This window comes from Micromesistius poutassou (assembly GCF_964030765.1).
Source record: "Micromesistius poutassou genome assembly, chromosome: 18".
Taxonomy (NCBI): Eukaryota; Metazoa; Chordata; class Actinopteri; order Gadiformes; family Gadidae; genus Micromesistius; species Micromesistius poutassou.
In genome coordinates, this window is record NC_140288.1 from 14903190 (window position 1) to 14926446 (window position 23257).

A 23257-nucleotide genomic window follows, 5' to 3' on the forward strand; every position below is an offset into this window, starting at 1 on the left:
TTTAAAAGAACGGAAGGCCGGGAAGAGGAATCAATGAGGTCGGAGGGTGTTGGAGGGCTTGCCAGACAAACAGTCCCGACAGGAGATCTGCATGGAGAACCCTTGGTTTTTAAAAAATAAATTAAAAGAATGAAGCCTCCTTTGGGAGACTCTATAAGGACTGCCAGTTACTGGTGCACATGCTTGGCTAGGGCTCGGACGACGATACAGAGCAATGACCTAGGACAGTATGATCTAGACTAGAGGCGGTTTTTGTTTTTACAGGCTCATCTGCTGCAGTCGTTATCCAGCAGTAATTATGTGGCCATGATTTTATGGTGAAACAAGGACCCCGCCATGAAGAGTCGTATACCACACACTTGACCTCGATCGATGCCAATCGGTCTGCCACAAGGACGCCGAGCGCAGCCACCCAGGCCTTTCCCTGAGTGGACGTCCACCGCATTTGTAAAGGGAGTGCGTGATCCGGATACATGCAATCCTCCTAATTCATGGGCTAGGTAGGGTAACAATGCTGGCACGCTGACCTTCCCCTCAGGGAAACTCTTCAGGGCTTGAGCGTGAGTCAAGACGTGCTGGGAGCTGGAATCAGAGGAATCTGACCACCACACAGGAATCTGCATGACCGCGCAGAGATCCTTGGACACAGACACGCACACACATCGCCCACACGGTGGACCAAAAGCAGCCTCTTCTTGTCTCGCTTCACCAATGCATTCTGGTGATGACTGCTCATGGAATTATTCAATTTAATTGATTAGTCAATTAAGAGGCAATTCATTGATTTCAAGTTGTATTATTGATTCAATGTTTTAGTAATTCATCCAGAAATGTGATATGTGGTGTTGTTCTGTTTTAGAGAGTAAAAAAAATGGATTGATAGATCATTGAATATCGAATATATGCAATTAAGGAGCAGGAGGGGATAGGCTTGTCTCCATGTTAGGCCACACACATTAAGGGTTTCAACCCCTATAGTACCTTCCCCGGATAGAGTATTCCATCATATACAGTATGTATAGGAACTATAGGGTCGGAATAGTATAGTATATACAGTGCATCTATGGCTCCCATAATTCCCGGTATCAGCATTCGCTGGAAGATGCTTTGGATAAAAATGTCTTTGGCAGTAAATAACCCGATCATTATCCACAAAGCCTGAACTACAAGGCCAAGAAGGTAAAGAAATACGACTGTGTCAGACATGATGTCTCAGTGATTTCTCTTCAGGTGCTTCGTTTCTCCCGGCTCTTCACGGAGTTTAGACACACATCATCGGTCTGGACCCGTTCCCAGTGGAGCGGTCACCCAGATGTTCAGCCAGGACAAGGAGATCTATGTGTAAAACTCCAAAACACACACTGCTCGCTTGCCAAAGAACCGGATTATCTCTAGCTGGTTTCTGTACACCCAAAAAAAAAAAAAAAAAATCGGAAAGCTTTTTTTGATCTCCGTAACCTCGCCCTGAGAAAGTGTTGGTTTATGAGTGATGACAAGAGACAGGTGTATCCAATTACTGCAGGGTGACCCGGAGGGTCCCGTGGAAGGGAGAAAGGACCCTTTGGGGTTGGGGTCCAAGGAGGTGAGAGTACCGTTATCCTCAACTGCGGCCTTTGCATGCCATGGTTTCATTTCACTACGCGGATATCAATCATACAAAGAAGTGGTATGATGCGTTTCCCTCTTCCAATGGTACAGATTTGGACATAATGCAGGAGGAGGTCAAACAGCAATCACATTCTAATTTCCCTGGTTTAAAACTGTAGCTGTTATACAGTTGCATTTGGGGTTCGATGTAAAATACTCCTAAACGATACTCGTAATAACAAAGCGCCGTCATGGCATCGTGTGAGATATAAAGAGTATCAGAGCCCTGAGTCAGAATCTACGGGAAGGAGCTGATAACGTTGTGATGCCCGGCATCTGGAAACACTCGGCTTTTCCAGTCATGCCCTGTTGGTTCTCAACCAGAAGAAGTGGTGACTAGACTGCCACATACGCCGCTCTGGGACCTCTGTCAGTCTTTAATAAACCTCAAGCCCCCTACCGAGGAGAACCTGCGTTGGCCCACATCAAATAGGAACTCCAGACTTGGGCCATAGTCAAAACACAGTCAGAAACCGTTGGAATCAGATCTTGGGGGGGAGAATCTTTTGCTCTCCATCTATTGCTTCATGTAAGAGGGTTGCATACAGATAACATGCTGAGAACATTCTTGCACAGAAAGCAAAAACAAGTCATTTACTTTGACTCATCTTCGAACGTCAAAGAACTGTACATTATTTTGAAATCATTATACAATTACACAAATCAAAGACTTAAACAAGTACAATACGACTTCTAACTACTCAACGGAAACACTAAAGGGAGTGCAGACTCCATCAAATAACCACACTGCCAAAATACACAAGACAGCTAAAGCCCCCATTTGACTCCTGAACTGCATCCAGAGAGCTAGCCAGACAGCGCTAGCTCCAAAAGATGACTAGATAACAGTCGGTCTTCCCTTCTTGTGCACGACGCCGAAACTCCCAGCAGGCAGAGAGGAGAGAGCGAGGGGTGGGGGAGGGTTGCCCCCTCTCCCCTCCAACAATGCAGACTTTGTCCGTGGGTCCAACACTGTACCTAACCGCCTGCCCTTTGATTGCCTGCCAAGACAAACCACTGTGTTGGGTTACGGCTCTTGTAGCATAACAATCTGCGCTTGGGTTTAATACACTACAGTCTGCCCGCATCGCTCTGGCTGTCACTCAGGGTCCCACACAGCTGACCCGGGGGCCCCCCCCACTCCTTATCCCATTAGTGCTTAATGAGAGAAGGGGACGGGGCTGTTATGTACGTGTGTTTGTGGAGGGGGGGGGCGGAAGGTAGTCACCTGTGAAGAGGATACCGGCCGGCGATAACTGGCTACATAGTGACATAACCACCAACATCAAGAGAGAGAGATGAGATAAAATTCTGATGTGAACACTATCGCCTGCATCTGTTTCTCAGGCTCTCACTCTGTGTCTCTCTCAGTATCTCAGTCTCTGTCTCTTACTCTGTCTCTCACTCTGCCTGTTTTTTTCACTTCCTCTGTCTGTCTGTCTGTCTGTCTCACCCTCAGTCTCCCTTTGTCAACCTCTCTCTATCATACTCTGTTTCTGTCTTGCTGTCCCTCTCATACACTATAGCAGGGCCAGGTCATTTGGTCTGGGTGCTTATACTAAAGCAGGGCTAAGTAATTTGGTCTGGGTGCTTATACTATAGCAGTAAGTAATGTGGTTTGGGTGCTTACACAATAGCAGGGCTAAGTCATTTGGTTTCTGTCTCACAGTAGAGCTTGATGGCTGTGGGGGAGTGTGTGTGTGTGTGTGTGCGTTACTTGGCTATCGATGGTAGTATTATTTTCAGTCTGCTTGAAGAAACCCAGGCATTAAAGTCTGCCTGTTTCCTTATGTTAAAACCAACATATAGTATTAGTATAGCACATCCAGCACAACCACTTACACAGAGACCAATAAAAGAATTGTCTGCTGCTAACTTGGTGAGTGTAAAATGACTTTCTCTTTGAATATTCACAATATATCCACGACCATGTGTGTCCACATCCTCCTTAAACAGAAGCATATAAAGTTGACTTTTAAATGATGATGGATCACTTGACATTATAAATCAATATATGCAAATCCCATTATCCCAAGTGATATAAATATCAGGGTAAAAAGTTAAATATTTTAGACCTTGTACAGGGAGAAACCTTAGCATAACCTTGAGGATGTGATTGATTTACATCACAGGGGTAAGTGTTCATCTCCATAATGGTTTAGTATGCTTTATGGCTCAATATCTGGCCCATGAGGAACCACACAGGTCATTGAGTGACTAAAGAAGGAGCTGTCACCAATGCATTGCTATTTGTTGAACAAACCTGCCACCTGGTGGGAAGGACTGAGTAACACAAGGATTTCTTGTGACACTTTTCTAGAGGTTTAGAATTTATCCGTTTGTGACATCACAAGAGGGCGTGGCCACTCAGGTCAGATGTATGATAGCAGATGAACTCTAATCCTATTAGGTTGACTCCTTCCAGTTGGTTGGTTAATCCCCCATTGTGACGTCACAATTGGTTTGATTCTGTAAATGCCCATCAACATGACACCTGGAGGTATTAAGGGGCCTTCTAAGTAGTCCTAATAGAATAACTATAGTAAGTGGGCACGGTTTGCATGTGTTTACCTGCGACTAGTCTTCTTCTCATGGTCTCCCTCCCTGGCACTTGTGTTGGCATCCTCTAATTTCTTCAGCTTTTGAGCGATGACAGCTCTCATTTTCTCCCTCTGCTCCGAGTCATACTCTTCACCTCCGTCAAAGTCCTCAATGGCACCGTCATCACCGTCGCCCTAGGAGGGTAAAAATGCATGTATACATTGTTTTTTATTCCAGATATTATATAAAATTAAACAACGAAAAGGAACGTTTTTTATTTTCATTTGAAACCTACCTCTTCTGTGTTGTTTTTCTTCTTTCTCCTGCAAGTTTAATATGGAATATAAAATCAATTCAGCACGTAGATATTGTTGTACAAAGGCAGCTATGGTTAATCCCTATGAGATGTGCTTTTGCGTTACACACATACTTATCTACTGCCGGGACAGAGCTAAGGCTGGGGTCATCCTTTAATAAGTCATGGCTGCTTTTGCCTTTTCCCTTTAATGTCTGGAGAGACAAGAGACACAAATACAAAGTGGCAATATATAGGTTTAAATATTAAGCATAAGCATTTTTGAAAGAGGGTATTGTTGAGTGCTCATCTTCCAGGAAATGAATGGACATTTAATATATTCCAACATTGATTTTACATAACAGTATTCATTCGTGCATTAAAAAAATAACCATTTATCCTTTTAATATGCTATATACATGATAAATGGTGCATATTCCTTGACATGTACAATTTGGCTTTTTGATGGCGCAAACACAATGTATATCCATCCATCATAATATAACAGAGAAACAGAGACCTCTTCATATATAGGAGCTAGATAGCTAGCTTACACTAAGCGACAAGTGTTTAAATAAATACAAAAACTTGTAACTCATTACCTGGCTAACCTGTGTCACCATCTCCTCCTCTTCTTCTGCTTCTTCTCCAAACGACAAGAGACTGAAGTTCCTATATAAAAATAAATACAATTAATAAAATAAAAAAGAAAGGATAGAGAAGGTTTACAGCTATAGATAGAAAAGACCGCAGTCGACTCACTTGGTGGCTTTTGACTGCGATTTCTTTCCCTCCTCTTTGTCCTTATTTTTAGACTTTTTACTTTCCCGAGGAATAATGTCATCAAACGGAGAATGTAACACCTGGCAGGAACATTTATAAAGTACATTTATATATTTACATGTATTTATTCAAAGTAAATGAACAATAAAATAAACAATATACACTAGTTTGTGAATGCAAATCTTCTATACCTCGGATGTTTTGATCTTGTGAGGGTTGAGTGGTCTTTCGTCACTGTCACACTCAACCTCTGCCAGCCTGATCATGTTATAAACCGTGTCTCCTGTCACCTGTGGTGGAAGAATTTAGGAAAAGCTGCGACGTCAAAACGTCAAAAAGCTTTTCTTTTTCTAGAGAATATATTTGTGGAAATTTTGGGATTGCTTCTATCCATGTAGTGGGACTCGTACCCCTACGCTTCCAACTGAGATAGAGAACCCAGAGCATGTTTACCTTGCCAAATATAGTGTGCTTGTTGTTGAGCTCATCTGCCCGTGCCAGAGTGAAGAAGAACTGGCTGCCGTTGTCGTGTGGGCCCGCATTCGCCATGGCAACCAAACCTCTCCGAATAAACCGTAATCTGGAGTGAAATTCATCCTATAACAACAGAATGAAGGGTACATGAAAAGTCATTATTTAATTGGTGATTACATTTTTAACTACAACTATGAAAAAGAGAACAATACACATGCAAATCTTATAAGGCTGCGGTTTGGTTTCAGCTCTGTAATATGCCTTTTTTAAGGTTCTAATTTTCTTCTTTAACATCCCCTACATCCCGGGTATTTCATAGATATTGCTGCATGTTTGGCTTTCTTAACCAAAATAGAAAAATTCACTCGATATTTTGAGTAGTTGGAACCGACAGATAAAATTAAGAATATTTTATTAAAACTAATTTTCAAAAGGGGTCAAGACCTTGAATGGTCGTCCATAGATGGAATCTCCTCCACTTCCTGTTCCTGTTGGATCACCTCCCTGGACAATGAACTCTTGCACAACACGATGGAATACTGTGTTGTCATAGTAACCTGTCAAACAGAAAAATATATGTACAATGAAATAATACTCATGGTTAAATCTGCAATCAGATGTTTCCTAAAAACATTGATGCTAAGTCACAACAAGGCTGGAGGGACACTTCTGGTACAAGGATGACTTCCTGTCATTCAAACAGAGGTTTTAGGAAATATAAATAGTGATTAAATGAATGATGGCAGGATGGATTATCTGACAAAAGGCCACTGGATTGCCCTGGGACTTGTTTTCTTGTGCATTTTGACGACAATGATAACTATTGTTCAATAGAAGACAACACTCGAGCAGGAGGAACATATTGTTGTTTGTGCTATAGTCCTTCACATAAAGGGGTGAAAGATCATAGAATTGAAATGTGTAAGTAGCATTTGACCAAATGTTTACTGAGGCAGTACATTACCTTCCATACACAGCTGCACAAAGTTCCTGCATGCCTTTGGTGCTTCCTTGGACCATAACTCAATATCAATATCTCCCGCTGAGGTCTTCAGCAGAACCTGACAGAGGAAACGATAGAAATTACACTTTCTCTAACACACACGCTTTGCACATTGTGGCCGTCAGATCATACGTAGAGTTGTATATGAACGTCATATGAACAGGAAATGAAGAAAATCAATTTAGGTTATTCTTGAATAGTGTTGGACATATAATAACGGGATAAAAGCACCAAACTTGTAAACATTCGCGCTCACCTTCCCATTTGTTGGAGGTTCTTGAATGTAAATGTTGCTCATACCACCGTTTCTTCTGTTACTCGGATTACAAAGGAAGTGTTCTGCTGTTTCGTTGCAATTAATGTGCGATAAGTACTTTCATTAATTCATACGTATATTAATATTGTAGATAATTGAATAACTATACAACAAACTGAATATACACTACAGCCATATTCGTAAAGCCAACACAAGCGAACACATTGTTTACGTCAAGTACAAGGGGGAAACATGTGACTTAGGAATATTTACTATTACTATATCACTTTGAAAATTAGAATGAACTTGTATTATTGTAAATTATAATATTAAATTAGTTTTTACTTCAGAAATATATATATATTTTAATTTAAAACAACAAATGAAAACGACTAATAGTAAAAGTACCCCTCTTGTCGTTTTGCTGTTGGGTTATTCGTGTGCGTCGATCTAATCCGCCCTCTGAAACAACGCTTGAGACATTCTGTCTGGGTACTAGAAAGTTGTTGTGGGCAATATTTGTTGAAACCCTCTTCACAAGTATATAGTGAAGAGGGGTTTTGGGAAATATTTAAGAGGTTATAATTAATAGGCCTTTTTACAAAAATACACGTTTCCCCTGTTGTTATAAATGTCCCAAATGCACTTGACCACTGATCAAGCTTTATGTGATGTTTGTACGGTAGGGGGCGCTGTTATATTTTAAACGTATTACTCGTCAAGTTCAACGTGAAACGGATACGGAAACGGAACTAAAAAAAAGTAGAACCACAACACTTTGAAACCACGATGGCGGCTGAAGAAACTAGTGTGGATTTGAAACGTAAAGCAGATGATAATCCAGCTGTGGATGGAGAAGGAGGAGAAGAAGAGGAGGATGACTGGGTCGGGCCCATGCCGTGCGAGGCGACCCAGACCAAAAAAAGAAAAGGTGTGTGGGTTGAATTGGTTGGTCTGTTGGGCGGACGTCCCGCTTTGTTTCGTCACAAGAGACCACTTCTAACTTTGAAGACCCTCGAAAATGGTCATTGATATGTATCTGTTTGTTTTTTTGTTTTAAGTATTGGAATATGAACGCGTTTATCTGGACAACCTGCCGTCGGCTGCCATGTATGAGAGGAGCTACATGCACAGAGACGTCATCAGTCAAATCGTTTGCTCTAAGTAAGCCCATTTGTTCTCACTTCGTTATCGTGTTGTCTTTTCCATGTTGTGGTGATGATACGGTTGAGCAGGATAGTGATCGGTTGTGTCTCTGGCTTTTGTCTCTCACGTCAATCATGTGCCCCTTACAGGACCGACTTCATCATTACTGGAAGCCAGGATGGCCATGTCAAATTCTGGAAGAAAAGGGAGGACGAGGGAGTAGAGTTTGTTAAACACTTTCGCAGCCATCTGGGTAAGAAAATAGTGGCCCATGCACCATTTGCATGCATTCAATGTTGGGAAAATGTCATATTAAGCATGTGTTTTGTTCTTTGCAGGATTCATGGAATGCATTGCTGTCAGCTCCGAGGGGGCTATTTTCTGCTCTGTAGGAGACGATCAGGCAATGAAAGTGTTCGATGTTGTCAACTTTGACATGATCAACATGCTGAAACTAGGGTATGTACCCCTCCACAAGGCATAGTTTGTCAATAAAGCATATGACGTAGATGATGTGCCTGTATTACCAGTAGAAAGGGGACACTACTATACTCCTTGTATGTCTAATGGCTGTTTTGTTCTGTGGGCAGCTTTCACCCGGGCCAGTGTGAATGGATTTACAACCCAGGGGACCCCATCTACACCGTGGCCGTGTCAGAGAAGTCCACAGGGAAGATCTTTGTCTTCGATGGACGTGGGAACAGCGAGCCACTTCACATCTTTGACAAGATGCACACCTCCCCTCTGTCCAACATATGCCTGAACCCCAAATTCAAGGTCATCGTTTCTGCAGACAAAGCAGGAATGATAGAATACTGGACCGGCTACCGGAACGAGTTTAAGTTCCCCAAATACGTCGATTGGGAGTACAAAACAGACACAGACTTGTATGAATTTGCGAAGAACAAGACATACCCCACCAGCCTTACCTTCTCCCCCGATGGCAAGAAAATGGCCACCATTGCCTCCGACCGCAAAGTGAGAATCTTCCGGTTCCTCACTGGGAAACTGATGAGAGTGTTCGATGAGTCGTTGCCGGTAGGTTCCTGTCTTGTATTTGAGTATAATCGCATCTCGCATTGCCCGTGGACTCCCACTGATATTTTAAGGTGAATCCACTGAGAATAATGGCTAAAATTCCTTTGGCCATTATTTTCGGTTGATTATATAAATCTGTACTTCTTTTGTGCATCTAAAATGCTGATATTCCATTTACCACTCTTATTTGTAGTTATTCTGTGGATTTGCACATGATATCATTTTATTCTGTAACGCATATTGCCCTTTCCCCCAGGAATAATACAGTGTTATATGTTGATTATGCCTATCATACTCAATCCTCATGTATTCTACCCCAGATGTTCACAGAGCTGCAGCAGATGAGGCAGCAGTTACCAGACATGGAGTTTGGGCGGCGCATGGCCCAGGAGAGGGAGCTGGAGAAGGTGGACGGCATCCGACTGACCAACATCATCTTTGACGAAACCGGACATTTTGTCCTCTACGGGACTATGCTTGGCATCAAGGTCATCAATGTGGAAACCAACAGGTAAATTAACACCACTGCATGGATGGAAACGGCTAGACGAGCCCAAGCTACGATTTGAAGGTCTAACATAAATGGAAGCGGCCTCCCAGATGCTCGTCAACCGGAAACCGGAATGCCGGGCACACTCTGTAGGTTATCCTTACCATATCGATCAAATAATGATCCCATGATAAACCTCTTTCTTCCCTAGGTGCGTGAGGATCCTGGGGAAGCTGGAGAACATCCGCGTGGTGAAGCTGTGTCTATTCCAGGGCATCGCCAAGGCCTGCCAGGTGGCGCCCACCGTGGAGATGACGGCCTCCGACAACCCGGCCCTGCAGAACCAGCTGCCTGACCCCACCATCTTCTGCACCGCCTTCAAGAAGAACCGCTTCTACATGGTGCGTAGGCCTCCAGACAATGTGACACACTTTATATTCCAAAGAAGAGTAGCTTCCTAGCAACATGTAATGTGTACAGTTTATTGGGCCAAGATTGTCTAAGTCGGTTAGGATGTTTGACTGAAGCTGAAGGGTTCTTGGTTCGAACCCCAATTTCTCCATCTACCTGTTGGGCAATCTGTGAGCAAGATGGCCCTTCCTGATAAAGGAATACTGTTCAATTCTGGCCACGTCATTTTGGCAAAGAGCCTCGGCTGCTAAATAGCAAAATGGTAAATCTTCAACGGTGGGGTTGGCAGTGGTACAAAGACCGGTTATGACGCGGCCACCTCTACTCATGTCTCATATCTGTCCAGTTTTCCAGGAGGGAGCCGGTGGACACCAAGAGCGCAGAGTCGGACCGCGACGTGTTCAACGAGAAGCCGTCCAAGGAGGAGGTGATGGCCGCCACGCAGGCCGAGGGCCCCAAGAGGGTGTCGGACAGCGCCATCATCCACACCACCATGGGGGACATCCACATCAAGCTCTTCCCAGTCGAGTACGTGGCCTATCTCAGTACTTTAAGGGTCACCGTTCTGGGTGATCAAACCGTTGTTCAGGGCTTCACTGAGTTATCCTGAGTCATCAACCTTAAGGGCCGTACCGGTCCTGGTGCTCAAAGCAGCCCAAAGTCTCTTCTGGCTTGACTGAAACATCCATTACCAGTATCACTAGTCTTCCTTGTACCGATTCGGCCTAGGAGCATTTGACGTGCGCCTGCCACAAATGTAAACAATATGGAATAGCACTTTAGTTTTTTGTGTTCAGACATTTGGAAAAGTTCTTGTATGGTGAGTCATTTTGGCAAAGAATATTGGCAACGGTTGTTTTAGTGAATCCAGGAGGGATGCTATGGTGGTTTGATCACCCAGGCCGGTATGGTCCTATAGATTATAGCTCTCACTGCTCCCACCCATTCTAACAATGTATACATTAGTCGCACCGTACGGTATTGTAAGATGCTTTGGATGAAAGTAACTTGGGTTACTTGGTATGCAGTGATTTGGATTTTTTTACTTTTTACTTTTGATGTATCACAGATGCCCCAAAACGGTCGAGAACTTCTGTGTTCATAGCAGAAATGGCTACTTCAACGGCCACATATTCCACAGAGTCATCAAGGTACGTTTGTTTTGGTCCTTCGCACAAGTCAACTCATTCTTTCTTCTTGGTCATTTATCAATCAAAACTTCCAAACACGCGCTCCCTTCAACTTCAGGAATGCAAATACTTAATGCTGTGTTTCAGATCATTAAATCAACGTTTCATAGATTACTCAATCATTAAAATAATGGACATTAATAATTGATGGTTGCCGTCCTGGTGACCATTGACCTATCACCTTTTTAGTAGAAAATGACCCATGGGATTAATAAATCAAAATGACTAACGTGATCTCCGTCTTTCTTCCCGTTCAGGGCTTCATGGTCCAGACGGGCGACCCCACGGGCACAGGTATGGGCGGCGAGAGCATCTGGGGAGGGGAGTTCGAGGACGAGTTCCACGCCACGCTGAGACACGACCGCCCGTACACCCTCAGTATGGCCAACGGGGGCCCCGGCACCAACGGCTCCCAGTTCTTCCTCACAGTCGTGCCCACCGTGAGTCGCCTCCCGGGGGGGTCCGGAGGGAGGGAGAGGGGGGTGGGTCTCTGGGTGTCTGTTCACTTGTAGCAATCCATTTTGTTAAAACCTTTGCAGAAAATTAACATTTTAACGAGCCCATTAAACCCACGGGTTGATAGGTGGTTTGTTTTTTATTAATTTAAGACACTTGATAATAAGCTACATGGAGAAGGGGGGAGGGATAGTCTGATGTTTGGGGCGCTTTGCTCCCTGTAAAAATGGTTCTGGGTTTGAAATCCAAATGTCAGCATTTTATCTGTAGACGTCCTTGAGCAAGCAAGTTTCCTCACCCCTACCTGCTCCTTGATGACACATCTAAAATCCAATAAAAACATCTATAAAAATAAAGAACTTTTGATCCTGTATTAACACCACCTCATCGATTCTTGTGTTTTCAGCCGTGGCTGGACAACAAGCACACGGTGTTCGGGAGGAGTGCTAAAGGCATGGAGGTGGTCCAGAGGATCTCCAACGTCAAGGTCAACCCCAAGACGGACAAGCCCTACGAGGACATCAGCATCATTAACATCACCATCAAGTGATCAGGACCAGCCCCCTTTTTAACTCATTCTATTATGTACAGATGTGATCTACTCGCCTTTTTTATGAACAGAATAAAGTGTTTATTCAAGGACTATTCTTTCGGATTGTAAAATGTTATCCGTTTCATACTACCATTTGGTTATTTTTAAGACTTTAATTTAGTGATTTACAGGAAATTCAGATAAAGGTCTTTAAGGACCATGTATTGGTTAAGATGCCTACAAGAAGGTTGAAGGCATTGGGAACGAACCAAGAACCTTTTTAGCCGGTGGTTGACCCCTGCACTATCACGACTCACTCAAATGTTGTATTGACACAAGTTAACTCCTTTAATTGTAGACAACCATGTAGTTTAGAGGTTACAAACAGTATACTGTCAAAAGTTTGGTTTTACCAAATGCAATTACTATCCAGGCAGGAGTTCAACTTTATTTTACAGCTTCACATAACTTACAAAAGCCTTTATCAAGTCCAATGGTAACAGGAATTGATGGTTTAACTGTGCTTCTACGTGTAGATAAAGGGCAATCCCCACAATTAACAAAATTAAGGAACGGAGGGGGAAAAAAAGGCATTGCGTACATGCAGGTTATTTTTTTTCTTTACATAGATACAAGTTATAAACATTACATAGCAATGACACTTCTAACCAAATGATGGCTCCTTAATATGCAATATAAAACAATTTGTTGTTAATGCATGACTACGTTTCACATCTACTTAGATATCGATGTACGTTAATTCAAAGGTTTTTCACAGGTCATACTCAATGAGGCAGCGAGAAAAAGGGACTGAAAAATGTTTGCAACACATTGGACAGCAGATAGTCCTCAAAGTGGCAGAGGAAGTGGACAAGTGCATTCTGATCAACCTCAAATAAGAAGCTCCACTTACAAAAAAGGCAGCATACTGTCATAAGTTTTCCTTACTTGCAACTGCCACTATTCCCCATTTTTAAATAAAGTCATTAGTTAACTCAACTAACCCTTGTTCGGTAACGGAAACATTAGATTCAATGCAAAACAATGCACATAGGTAACTCAAACCAAATCGCGTGCCATTTAGAGACCAGCTATGGCATTAAATAAGTTCATACACTTAAAATAAAAGTAGAAAAACCTCACACACCTCAGACTTCATTACAGAACCCGGGTTTGGTACACAAGGATTTTTAGAAGCACGCCCTCTGCAGTAACTACTTGGTAAGTACACTGAAATAAGAAAAATGTCCATCAACTGATACTAAATTTTGTTCATATGCTGTGTTTCCTGTTCCATGCTAGTCTGTAGAAAAGCGAAAGTGCGTTAATATAAACCACGTTTTGTATTTTGAGTCATTGATCGATATTCTTCACATTGGTTATGAAGGCTAACAAAACCCAAGCACATATAATTAACTGTTAGTGGCGGGATACATTTCACCAAGAGTAAATACATTAGGGATGTCATGAAGCTGCAAGTAAATAAGCATCACAGAGGTTCCTAAACAAGTCAACACATTCACCGGGTGTCCCTTAGGAATCCTGTAAGCTTTTAAGTTTGGTTTGAGTTTATGTACGATTGATGATTATATTCATGTGGAATTTAATTCCATGCGTCAAATCCTCATCAGTGGCATCAGCCATCAAGTTCTTACACAAGAGATCACTCCCGAGTATACAAGTATTAGTATCTGAAGGCATTAAGCCGGTTAGAACTCGTTCACGCAGTAGTAATGTGCGTTTCGTATCGGTGAGCAGAAGGGACCGCATGGGGGCTTGTTTATAGAGAAGGTAAAGATGGAGGAAGGACCCAGAGAAGCGATGGAAGGGGGACTTAGGCCACATCCAGGACCCCAGCGGCCACCAGCTGCCTGGAGAGCCAGTCCAGGCCCTCGTGGAGCCCCATCCCGCTGCGGGCGTCGCAGCCCTGGATGTGCCAGCTCCTCCCGCAGCACAACTTGTGGAGACTCAGGAGCTCCGTCATCTCCTCCACCGACACCACCCCAGGTACGTCCTGCCGCGCAAAACAAGAGGACTTGTTCAGCAAGCCAGCTCCACCACACAGACGTTGTTAGCCTGCTCGCTTTAGCGTGTCAGTGTGGGTTTGCCCTTCATAACTGCCTCAGCACAGTAAGCTTGCGGTCAGTGTTTGCTTGTGGTCAAGTGTTTACTCGCTAGCTTTATCAAGCTAGCGAGTAATAGTGGTACCTCATTAGCTTTAATTAGCTCACTAGCTGTACCACGTGGTCAGTAGTAGCTGGATAGCTACACCACGTGGACAGTGTCAAACGGCTAACTCTACCACACTGCCACTGGTAGCCAGGCTCTACCTGTTTGTTGGCGAATATGAGCAGAAGGGCATCCCTCAGCTCCTTCTCCGTCAGTAGCTTAGCTAGCTCGCTGTGGGCCTCCATCAGTCTGTCCCTGTGACAGCTGTCAATCACAAACACCACCGCTGCGGGAAAAAACAAGGCGAGGACCGAGTTAAAAATATTTACCCCGAACAGTGTTGGTCCAACTACTACAGATATCATAAAATAAGAGAATAGAAGTTACCTTGTGTGTTCAGATAGTAGTGTTTCCATAGAGGCCTGAGCTTGTGTTTACCACCCACATCCCAGATGGTGAATTTCAAGTTCTTGTATTCCACCGTCTCCACGTTGAAACCTGGAATATGGAATCGTTTTATTCTGTCACACTTTTGCCCCACGCCTTCCCCAGCTGTGGGCAGGGGGTTAAACTATCAAGAAAACTTCTTATATATATATATATATATATATATATATATATATATATATAAAATCTGTAGCTACAACTCAAGCCACTAGAGGCCGCTAATTGATTAGCTAAAACAGTGCAGATTTAAACATTATGTATTGACACTTGACAATAAAAAAGCTCTTAATATCTGATTGAATGGAGATTTCAATACAACAGCAGAGGCACTTCGAATTATGGATGATTTACCGATGGTGGGGATTGGCTGCATGAACTCGTCTTGTTTAAGCTTAAAGAGGATCGTCGTCTTCCCTGCTCCATCCAGCCCTAAAGTGACCACTCTTATCTCCATCTTGGGGCCAATGTGCACTCGGTTGTCCTGAAAACAAGAAGGACTTCAACACATTGCAATGCAACACAATACAATACAATTCTTCCCCTGACTGAATGGCAATTATTACGTATTTTCTAAAACATATATAAATATATTTTTCACCATTTTACACTATTTTGAATCCTTCTAAAGTGTCTTACGGTGACTTTATAAGACACCCATCATTAATCATCATTAGGCTCAAGGAATGTGAACATCTGGGTTTGAACCCAGAACCCGTCGGCTGAGAGTCAAACTCCCTAAGCGTGTCATAAAGAGGTACCTTAGTGAAGGTCACGGGGATGCCAGCGTCCAGCTGGATGTGGTCCGCTATCTCAGTGAACTGGTGCTGCTGCTTCTGCAGGGTCTCCAGCAGGCAGTTGATCTCCTGCTTGGCCAGAACAACTCTGCAGTCGTCCTGCAACACAAAAAAAAAAAACAGATTAGTGACAGACAAAGTCAATACTCGACAAAGTCAAAAGGGTTTTCCTTGTCACAGTATAACAGTGGTCATTCAGAACAGTGTAGTCCCTTGTGACATGGCAAGCAACAAATATGCTATAGAAGATATATTATTATTTTCATTGTTAAATGTCACAAATACTGTAGCAAAAATATGGCAGGACTAGCAAAACATACATTATATGCTAATAATATTAGCATATATATTGAAATTGACCACAAATAAACAAATGCTGAAACTTGGACCCCCAATGTGCCATTGTTCTCCTTATCAGGCTAGGGAGCAGCGATTCCAGCACAAGCTTTAAATCATCTTCAAATGGATGGTGGAAGTAGTTTGAATGAAGTCAAATAGCATGCAAATGCACACACATAGAGTGCCTTTTTATTCTGTCCACCATTTCCTTGATAATTTGCTGTCATACATCCAGACACTAGGCAATCTAGCATGGTGTCTTGCAAGGCAAAGCTTTGAAAGCAACCGTTCTTACAGTGCGAGGCATGCATGTTTTATGACTAAATACAACGCCCACAATATTCTTCCCTATGGGAGACTTCGTCCAAAGAAAACCACATGACAGCCAACAGAGATGGGCCGTCACGAAACAAGGCAGGGGTTGTTAAGTACAGGTTGGCAAACCCCCCCGCGTGCCACCGGCCCCCTCCAGGCCCCCGCCCCTCACCCGGCCGTGTTCCTACCCACCTGCTGGAGAGTCTTCTCGCAGTGCAGGCAGGCGGTGGACACCTGGGACAGCAGGATGGTCATGTCCTCCTGCTGCTGCCGGAGCCAGATCAGCCTCTCCCGGACGTGGGCGTCCACCACGCTCAGGGCCATCTCCTCCTGCCGACACAGCGTCTCGTGGAGGTCCGCAAAGTAGGCCCTGACGCAGGACCGCGCACTCTCCGCCGTGCCCGGCACCTGTGGGGGGAGGAAATAAATCAATAATTAATTGCTAAAAAATGTGTCTTGTCTTGCATTTTTATAAATAAAAAAAAATCATCATCTTCATGCTGACTACCAGTGTCAAATATTCAAGAGGAGATAAAAAATGTTTGTGATTAGGTAGGGGTTAGGACATCTTGGGAGGATGCCAACATACAGACGGTTGACATTAGGTTAACCCAGAACCTTTTAGCTGGGAGACAAACACCCTAACAACCAAACTACTGTACCCGGTATTCGCATCAGAGAGTGAAATAAAAACAATTTAAAAAATGATCTTCAAGTTTTGTCCTCCATCATCAGATAGCTTTACATGTTCAGTGTGGGCCATCCCGATGCCGTCCTCCACCATCTGCTCCCCTCCCTCGATCTGCTGCACGATGCCCACCAGCTTGCGGGAGTAGTCGGACACCTCCTCTGTGAAGGAACGGATGCAGTGGGCCATGTCCAGGATGGACGCGCGGATCTGGTTGGCTTCTGACTCCAGCAAACTATGCTGATGAAGAGGAGAAGAAAGCATACAAATTAGAAAGTCTGCTAGGATTTGTGCATAATAGTTCCATCACATTGCAACAAAGTGTGTTCTAAGTTCAACATGAGAACCAAAAAACAACAAAGTGCCCGAGTCAATTCATTAGACATCCATCTTTTCATCTACCCATGTCTGTGTCTGTCCCTCAATACATCCATCCATCCATCCATCCCCACCCGTATGTCTCAACATCCATCCATCCATCCATCTCTGCCAGTCTACCTATACATCCATCCATGAACATTCACAGGGCAATTCACTTCTTTTTTTTTTACTAATCAATGGGGACTGCTGCCCACCCTAACTCAATCCCTACCTTGTGTCCTTGATGCTTGCCGTACTCCTTGCAGACGCAGCACATGAGAGGGCCTGTGGTGCAGGGCTCCTCCAGGCACACAAATTCGATGGCGTGCACCTGGTGCTGGGGACACAGCGTCTTCTCGTGGGGCTTGTCGGCCAGTGGCACCCGCCGGTGCTTGGCGAGGGTGCGCGTGGAGTGCGTGAGCTGGGAGCACTCGGCGCACAGGTGTGTGGCGCACACCGTGCAGTACATGGAGGCTGTGTGGCTCTCGTCCTCATCGCAGCGGATAACGCACTGGGGGACATGAACGCAAGTAAGATATCGCAGAGGGGGAGAAAGTAAGATACCGCAGAGGGGGATAAAGTAAGATACACGCAAGTAAGATACCTCAGGAGGGGGATAAAGTAAGATACCTCAGGAGGGGATAAAGTAAGATACCTCAGGAGGGGATCAAATCGACTATACGTTTAACTAATTTGTAAGATGCTCTTATCCAAAATTGTCGTCGCTCTTAAATCACATCTACAATCTTAAAGGGCTTTGGACATTAGACGACATTAGGGGCTGCATCAGCGCAGGAGGTAGAGCGGGTTGGCTGGTTCGATCCCCGGGTCCTCCTAGCTGAGTGCGGTGGGCTCCCCGAGCGAGACGCCTCACCCTTGCTCCACATTTGCTCCTGATGAGCTGGCTGTCGCCCTGCGTGGTCGACTCCGCCGTCGGTGTGTGAATTTGTGCATGAATGGGTGAATGCCAGTCAACACTGTAAAGCACTTTGGATAAAAGCACAATATAACTGAGGACCATTTACTACACCCCTTCACCCTGAAGCCGTGCCCGGGACAAACGCTAAATAATATTTTGGAATTTCCGGGTCGGCCATAGTCCTGTACAACAAAGGAAAGCTCTGCTACATTCCGCCTCTGTGCTTTGCTTGTTCAAACAAAAGGTCTATTGACTGTGTGGATCAGTTTACCTCTCCAATGCTTTTCAGGGCGTCCTCTGCGACACCAGACTGGTTGGACGCACCATTCTGTAGCCGCTCCAGCAGCTCAAGCAGAGCAAAATTCTTCTTCAGGCCCCAAACGCCAGAATCTCCTGAAAAGTAAAGAATAAGTTATATTGGTGTTTACCGTGAAACTGAATATCAGCGGAAAATGTATACCGATGTGATGCAGTTTGCATTAGAGTTAACATTCTTTGGTTAACACATCCTGGAATCTAAATAGATATTAAGAACTGCAACCTTGTTTTTAGCTTCGGTCCCATCAACCCATGAAACACTATGGACTGTTTTAACAGGATGCACATTTGTCAAAGTCTGCAAGTTGATGAAATGGAACATAAATGGGAACACAGTGGTGACGATTGCCATGGGCTTGTTCGTCAATTGTCACCAGTATTTCCAGGGTCTTATGCATTGTCCCTTCCAACAAACTGCCATTGTCCCTTCCAACATTGAAAAGCAGCTACTAACTTATTTAGCAATATCAACAAGGGAAGGAGTAGGACCGGTTTGACGTGATTTTCCATTTAAAGAAACTCCTCACAAGCAGGGAAACAAGATACAGATTTAGCTTCAGACAAAAACGTGACACGTCAGTAAGAAGAGATTTCTCTCCGCTCACCTAGCTCAGTGACCTGTCTGTCAAAGGGACAGCGAACCGCCCTGCCGTGAAGGGGCAGCCGGGTAAGACAGTCGTGGCACACGGTGTGACCACAGAGGAGAAGTCGAGGGACTTTATCCCCTTGAAGAGAGAACACGTCCTCGCATACCCCGCACTCAAGTACCTGGAAATTAACACACACACACACACACACACACACACACACACACACAGAATAAATCTGATGATCACGGCCGCGACGCATGGGAAAACTCCACTGTAAACAAGCAATCAAGCAGAACTTAAGTTTTGCACAACGCTTATGTTAACATGATGCTAATATGATTTACTATTGACTGCTAACGCAAACGTTCAACATTAGGGTTTCCACGTTGACGTCGTGTTGTTATTGCTCACATTAAAGTGGTCTCCAAGCTGGCACCTCTTCAGTTAGCATGGGCAGTGGCACCGACCGTAGGCTAACTCAGAGCTAGCCTGTGTACTATGGAAAGCCATTCTAGAAACCAATTTAACAAGTTGACAAGTGTGTAAATGTGCAGCTATCGCTTCGTGGAGTTTAATCATCGTCAGTACAACACTTTTAAACAGGGTGTTTATTATTCTGGCGCATAACGCCGCCGATACCACATTGGCACACAGCACTGAGGCCAACGCAGCAGCGAAGAGCCACCAGGACGGCATCCCTGCGGCTTCCTCTGAGAGAAGCAATCAGAGGGCAAAGTATGGATGAAACGGGCTGATAACGGACTAACCTTGACCGTGCTTCCGTGAGCTCCCCTGCCGTGTCGAACACAGGTGTCCATGGTGGCTATGGCGCTCTGTTTGTTGATGCCTGCTGCAGCGGCCATTCTGTGCAACCATACATGAATCAAAAGCAGGATAATTGTTGTTCAATCACTTCCGTCTTTACTAAATGTTTTATTTAGAAAATATTTATTTTGTTTCAATTATTGAAGTGGGGTATATATTTTAACAGCGATTGATAACGCACATTTCGTTATCATAATAAAGATATACAATAATTATAAACTGCGTTTATCAGTTCGCACATGCGCATTTCATTACGCTGCCTCGACTTCATGATAGATCTAGCGCTTCTCATTATAAAAGTAAAATAGTGAATTGTACCTTTCCCACCCTTCAAAAATAGAAAAATACTATCAAATTATTAGTCAGGACAAGGAATTATTAAATGAGGAATCTATCAATAATTCTGAATGGAAATCCTCAGATTCTTCTCAGTAATTCACAGATTATTGCACATCATTACAGATTATTGGCACCATTTCTTCCCTCTCTTGAATTATTATTGTGTGTAAATTATATGGTATTGTTATACTGTATACTTAACAGTATATTTATATTTCGTACTGTTCTTTCTGTTTATTTTTTATTTTTATATATAAACAATAGGTTAAGTGAGTGTTGTACTTTGAGAGCAAAGGGTTAACCGATGTCAAATTCCTTGTTTGTTTACGCAAACCAATAAAGCTGATTCCGATTCTGAGATTGAGTGGAGCAAGTGAATTCACAACTCATACAAAAACAACAAAAACTGTTTTGTTTTTTTACTTTTCTTAGACATTAATTGACATGCCTTTGAATATGTAGCATATCTGTCCATTTCGACCAAAAAAAACGGGGTGACGACACATCACCGCGACACGGTGACGACATACATTAATGGTGACGACACCCTTTAGCCCTGCCCACGTCAGCCTCTCATCACATGACCGCCTTCGAGCTTTAAACTGGAAGAACGTGAAGAATCAACGATAAAAAAAATAACAATGTCTGGACCAAATGGTGACCCCACCATCTCTATCGACGACCCGGGCATAGAAGACGAAGATGATTTCAGTGACGAAGGTAGAAATACAGCTAGTCATGCATTGTTTTATTGTGTCTTATGTGGGCTAACAACTGCTAATGCATTGGCTGCTGAATCCAAAGGTGGCCTGTCACTTTGTTTTAAACTTGTCAAGTCCTATCCATACTCACTATGCATACCTTTTCGATTTGAAGAATAGTTGATGTTATTAGTTACATTATTAGTTACTACCAACATGATCCTCCAAACTGCTAGCATGATTGAAGGTTTTAATTTGACTCATTCAATCCAACAGCAGATTATCCAAAGTAGATTTGTACCCGCCTACTCTCATTCTGTTATTTACTTTCAGAATATGCTTCCATCAACTCCATGCTGGATCAGATTAACAATTGTTTGGATGATTTGGAAGACCGCAATGACTCTCTGAATGGGAAACTGCATGAACTCTTGGAGTCCAACCGCCAAGCCAGGGTGGAGTTCCGGGCTCAGTTGACTGGACCCCCGACCAAGGACGAGGAAGAGGAAGAGGACTCCTCTCTATCGTCCCCAGGAGAACAAGACAAAGACCTTGAGAAATAAGGACTGCGCAAGACAATTCAAGTGTTATATCATACATTTCCAAACAATCTAGTTAATCCTAGATTTTTGGAAACATTCAGGTCCGTCAGTGTGTATTTATTATATAAATGTGTTGTATATGTACATTCCATTTTAATGTTACAAAACATTAGTTAAGTGTCACGTTTAAAGGTGCGTCCAGGAAATACTAGGTTGTGATATAGATATATAGATATATATCAGATTATTACAGAGCACCCTCTACCCTCAGTAATTTAAATAAAAACAATTGTGGGAATTATCTGATTTTTAATATAAATTAAAATGACAAAACATTCAACTTTCAAAAATACATGAAACTTCCAGCTGTTAGAAAAAAACCAATAGCCGTTTGTTCATTTGTCAGTTGCAGAATAAAAATACAATAATAAAACTTACAACCTTGATTTGAACTGTTCTTTTACAGATCTCTTGTCTACCTTCAGAGACATAAGCAAAAACTTTTCCAAGTTACATTCATCATTTTTCCATGCACAATTGAGTCCAGACATCACAAGTTGTTCTCCCTATGTTAATTCAAACACCACCCAAGAGATCTCTATATACGTTGAACTGCCAGTTGGTTAAAAAGGTCCCCTTCTCCATGTATGTATAACGGTCCCAGAATTTCATCACGTTTCAGAACATTTTAAATAGACCAGCATTGAAGAGAGAAGTGGTGTATCCTCTCAAGATGATCAACAATTTGAAACCAGTTATAAAATATACATAAGCGTAAATCTATAACTAGGCAATAGATCAACAAATGATGCTAGGCTAACAAATTATTCTATTCTCTATCGGTCTGATTTAGAGAACCGTAGATGTGCTACATTGAATGGCAACTGGTGCTTTATACTATAAATACCACAAGAAGTTTAGGCAATGTATAGTTGGGGCATTTTAAATGAAAAATATAACTGCCCCTCCAGTGTATCGCCGCAAAATGAATCAAAAACGCTTAACATTGAAAATTAAAAATAAGAAAATGTGAATGCATGTGACATAAGCCCATTAACCACTAGTAACACTTGCAGCTACATCTTCAACAATGGTTCCAGTCTCAAGAACAAGAGCAGTCGTTTGTTACGCATGGTGGAGGATATCCAGAGAATAGTTACAGTACAGTTCAGATTTAGTTTGTTCCTCGTTACAGTGCCCCTATTCAATTAGAAGCATCTGAATTAGGTTTCATATACACTGAAAGACATTTAGATGTCCTTTTAATGGTCAAGATAACAGCCATTTTGTATTTTTTCTGATACGATTATTAAAAAGAACCAACTCCATTGTGGTTCGGATTGAACAACTATGCTGATCTGAATGGGTGCAGTCGCACACATTTGATGGGGAGGGCAACAGCAGCAGAGAATGCGTTGCACAATTGAATACACTTAAAGAACGCCCAAATGATTATACATACAAATGTCAACAACAAACTTAAACATCTTGGATAACTTACTTTAACAAAGCTAGGATAAGACTCAAAATTTAACAGCAGTTCAGTTTAATACTCAAGCAAACACTCAAAGGTTCCTCAAAGTGTCACTAAAATGATGTGGTTCCATGGAGCGGTTACATTCTACGATTCATAAACCAAAATAATAAAA

The 23257-nt window shown here is 43.0% G+C and overlaps 4 protein-coding genes across 6 annotated transcripts in view; 2 read left to right on the forward strand and 2 right to left on the reverse strand.

Annotated features, from left to right (window-relative positions):
* cwc27 (CWC27 spliceosome associated cyclophilin) overlaps positions 1 to 7416 on the reverse strand; it is a 23041-nt gene extending 15625 nt beyond the window's left edge. The window contains exons 1-11 of one of the 2 annotated variants that reach the window (XM_084482742.1): positions 7408 to 7416; positions 7000 to 7085; positions 6705 to 6801; positions 6185 to 6297; positions 5720 to 5863; positions 5458 to 5556; positions 5246 to 5346; positions 5086 to 5155; positions 4619 to 4698; positions 4484 to 4511; positions 4219 to 4382 (exon numbers count right to left, since the gene is read on the reverse strand). In XM_084482742.1, coding sequence (XP_084338868.1) covers positions 4219 to 4382; positions 4484 to 4511; positions 4619 to 4698; positions 5086 to 5155; positions 5246 to 5346; positions 5458 to 5556; positions 5720 to 5863; positions 6185 to 6297; positions 6705 to 6801; positions 7000 to 7041 — 938 coding nt within the window. In that variant the 5' untranslated portion in view covers positions 7042 to 7085; positions 7408 to 7416. Of the gene's footprint in view, positions 1 to 4218; positions 4383 to 4483; positions 4512 to 4618; positions 4699 to 5085; positions 5156 to 5245; positions 5347 to 5457; positions 5557 to 5719; positions 5864 to 6184; positions 6298 to 6704; positions 6802 to 6999; positions 7195 to 7407 lie in introns of those variants that run through there. The other variant, XM_084482741.1, reaches the window with a different exon arrangement.
* Positions 7417 to 7779: 363 nt separating this feature from the next.
* On the forward strand, positions 7780 to 12373 carry ppwd1 (peptidylprolyl isomerase domain and WD repeat containing 1). Its single transcript, XM_084483403.1, has 11 exons — positions 7780 to 7930; positions 8061 to 8163; positions 8295 to 8398; positions 8484 to 8604; positions 8736 to 9183; positions 9504 to 9694; positions 9885 to 10074; positions 10431 to 10612; positions 11154 to 11235; positions 11532 to 11714; positions 12137 to 12373. The coding sequence occupies exons 1-11, from the start codon at positions 7789 to 7791 to the stop codon at positions 12278 to 12280; spliced, it is 1890 nt and encodes a 629-aa protein (XP_084339529.1). The 5' UTR covers positions 7780 to 7788; the 3' UTR covers positions 12281 to 12373.
* Positions 12374 to 12639: 266 nt separating this feature from the next.
* On the reverse strand, positions 12640 to 20074 carry trim23 (tripartite motif containing 23). 2 transcript variants are annotated; one of them, XM_084483062.1, is made up of 11 exons: positions 19969 to 20074; positions 19217 to 19379; positions 18565 to 18686; positions 17607 to 17885; positions 17072 to 17254; positions 16519 to 16734; positions 15637 to 15771; positions 15230 to 15359; positions 14819 to 14929; positions 14593 to 14717; positions 12640 to 14276 (listed from the first exon to the last, which is right to left on the reverse strand). In XM_084483062.1, the coding sequence occupies exons 1-11, from the start codon at positions 20062 to 20064 to the stop codon at positions 14097 to 14099; spliced, it is 1740 nt and encodes a 579-aa protein (XP_084339188.1). In that variant the 5' UTR covers positions 20065 to 20074; the 3' UTR covers positions 12640 to 14096. The 2 variants fall into 2 exon arrangements, with proteins under 2 accessions (XP_084339188.1, XP_084339189.1); XM_084483063.1 differs by lacking the exon at positions 17607 to 17885.
* An 876-nt stretch (positions 20075 to 20950) lies between these two features.
* Positions 20951 to 21629, forward strand: bbln (bublin coiled coil protein; the record flags this gene model as incomplete). The annotated part of the gene is made up of 2 exons (XM_084483149.1): positions 20951 to 21085; positions 21400 to 21629. Exons 1-2 carry the CDS (start codon positions 21007 to 21009, stop codon positions 21627 to 21629), a joined length of 309 nt encoding a protein of 102 aa, XP_084339275.1. The 5' UTR covers positions 20951 to 21006.
* Positions 21630 to 23257: the final 1628 nt, after the last annotated feature.

Coding starts and splice junctions, on each gene's coding strand:
- ppwd1 (XM_084483403.1), top strand. CDS start 7,789: ATGGCGGCTGAAGAAACTAGTGTGGATTTGAAACGTAAAGCAGATGAT. Junction 9,184..9,503: donor TGTTCGATGAGTCGTTGCCG/GTAGGTTCCTGT, acceptor ATTCTACCCCAG/ATGTTCACAGAGCTGCAGCA. Junction 11,236..11,531: donor TATTCCACAGAGTCATCAAG/GTACGTTTGTTT, acceptor CTTCCCGTTCAG/GGCTTCATGGTCCAGACGGG.
- trim23 (XM_084483062.1), bottom strand. CDS start 20,064: ATGGCCGCTGCAGCAGGCATCAACAAACAGAGCGCCATAGCCACCATG. Junction 15,360..15,636: donor TCCCCGTGACCTTCACTAAG/GTACCTCTTTAT, acceptor TCTTGTTTTCAG/GACAACCGAGTGCACATTGG. Junction 14,930..15,229: donor GCAGCCAATCCCCACCATCG/GTAAATCATCCA, acceptor TCCATATTCCAG/GTTTCAACGTGGAGACGGTG.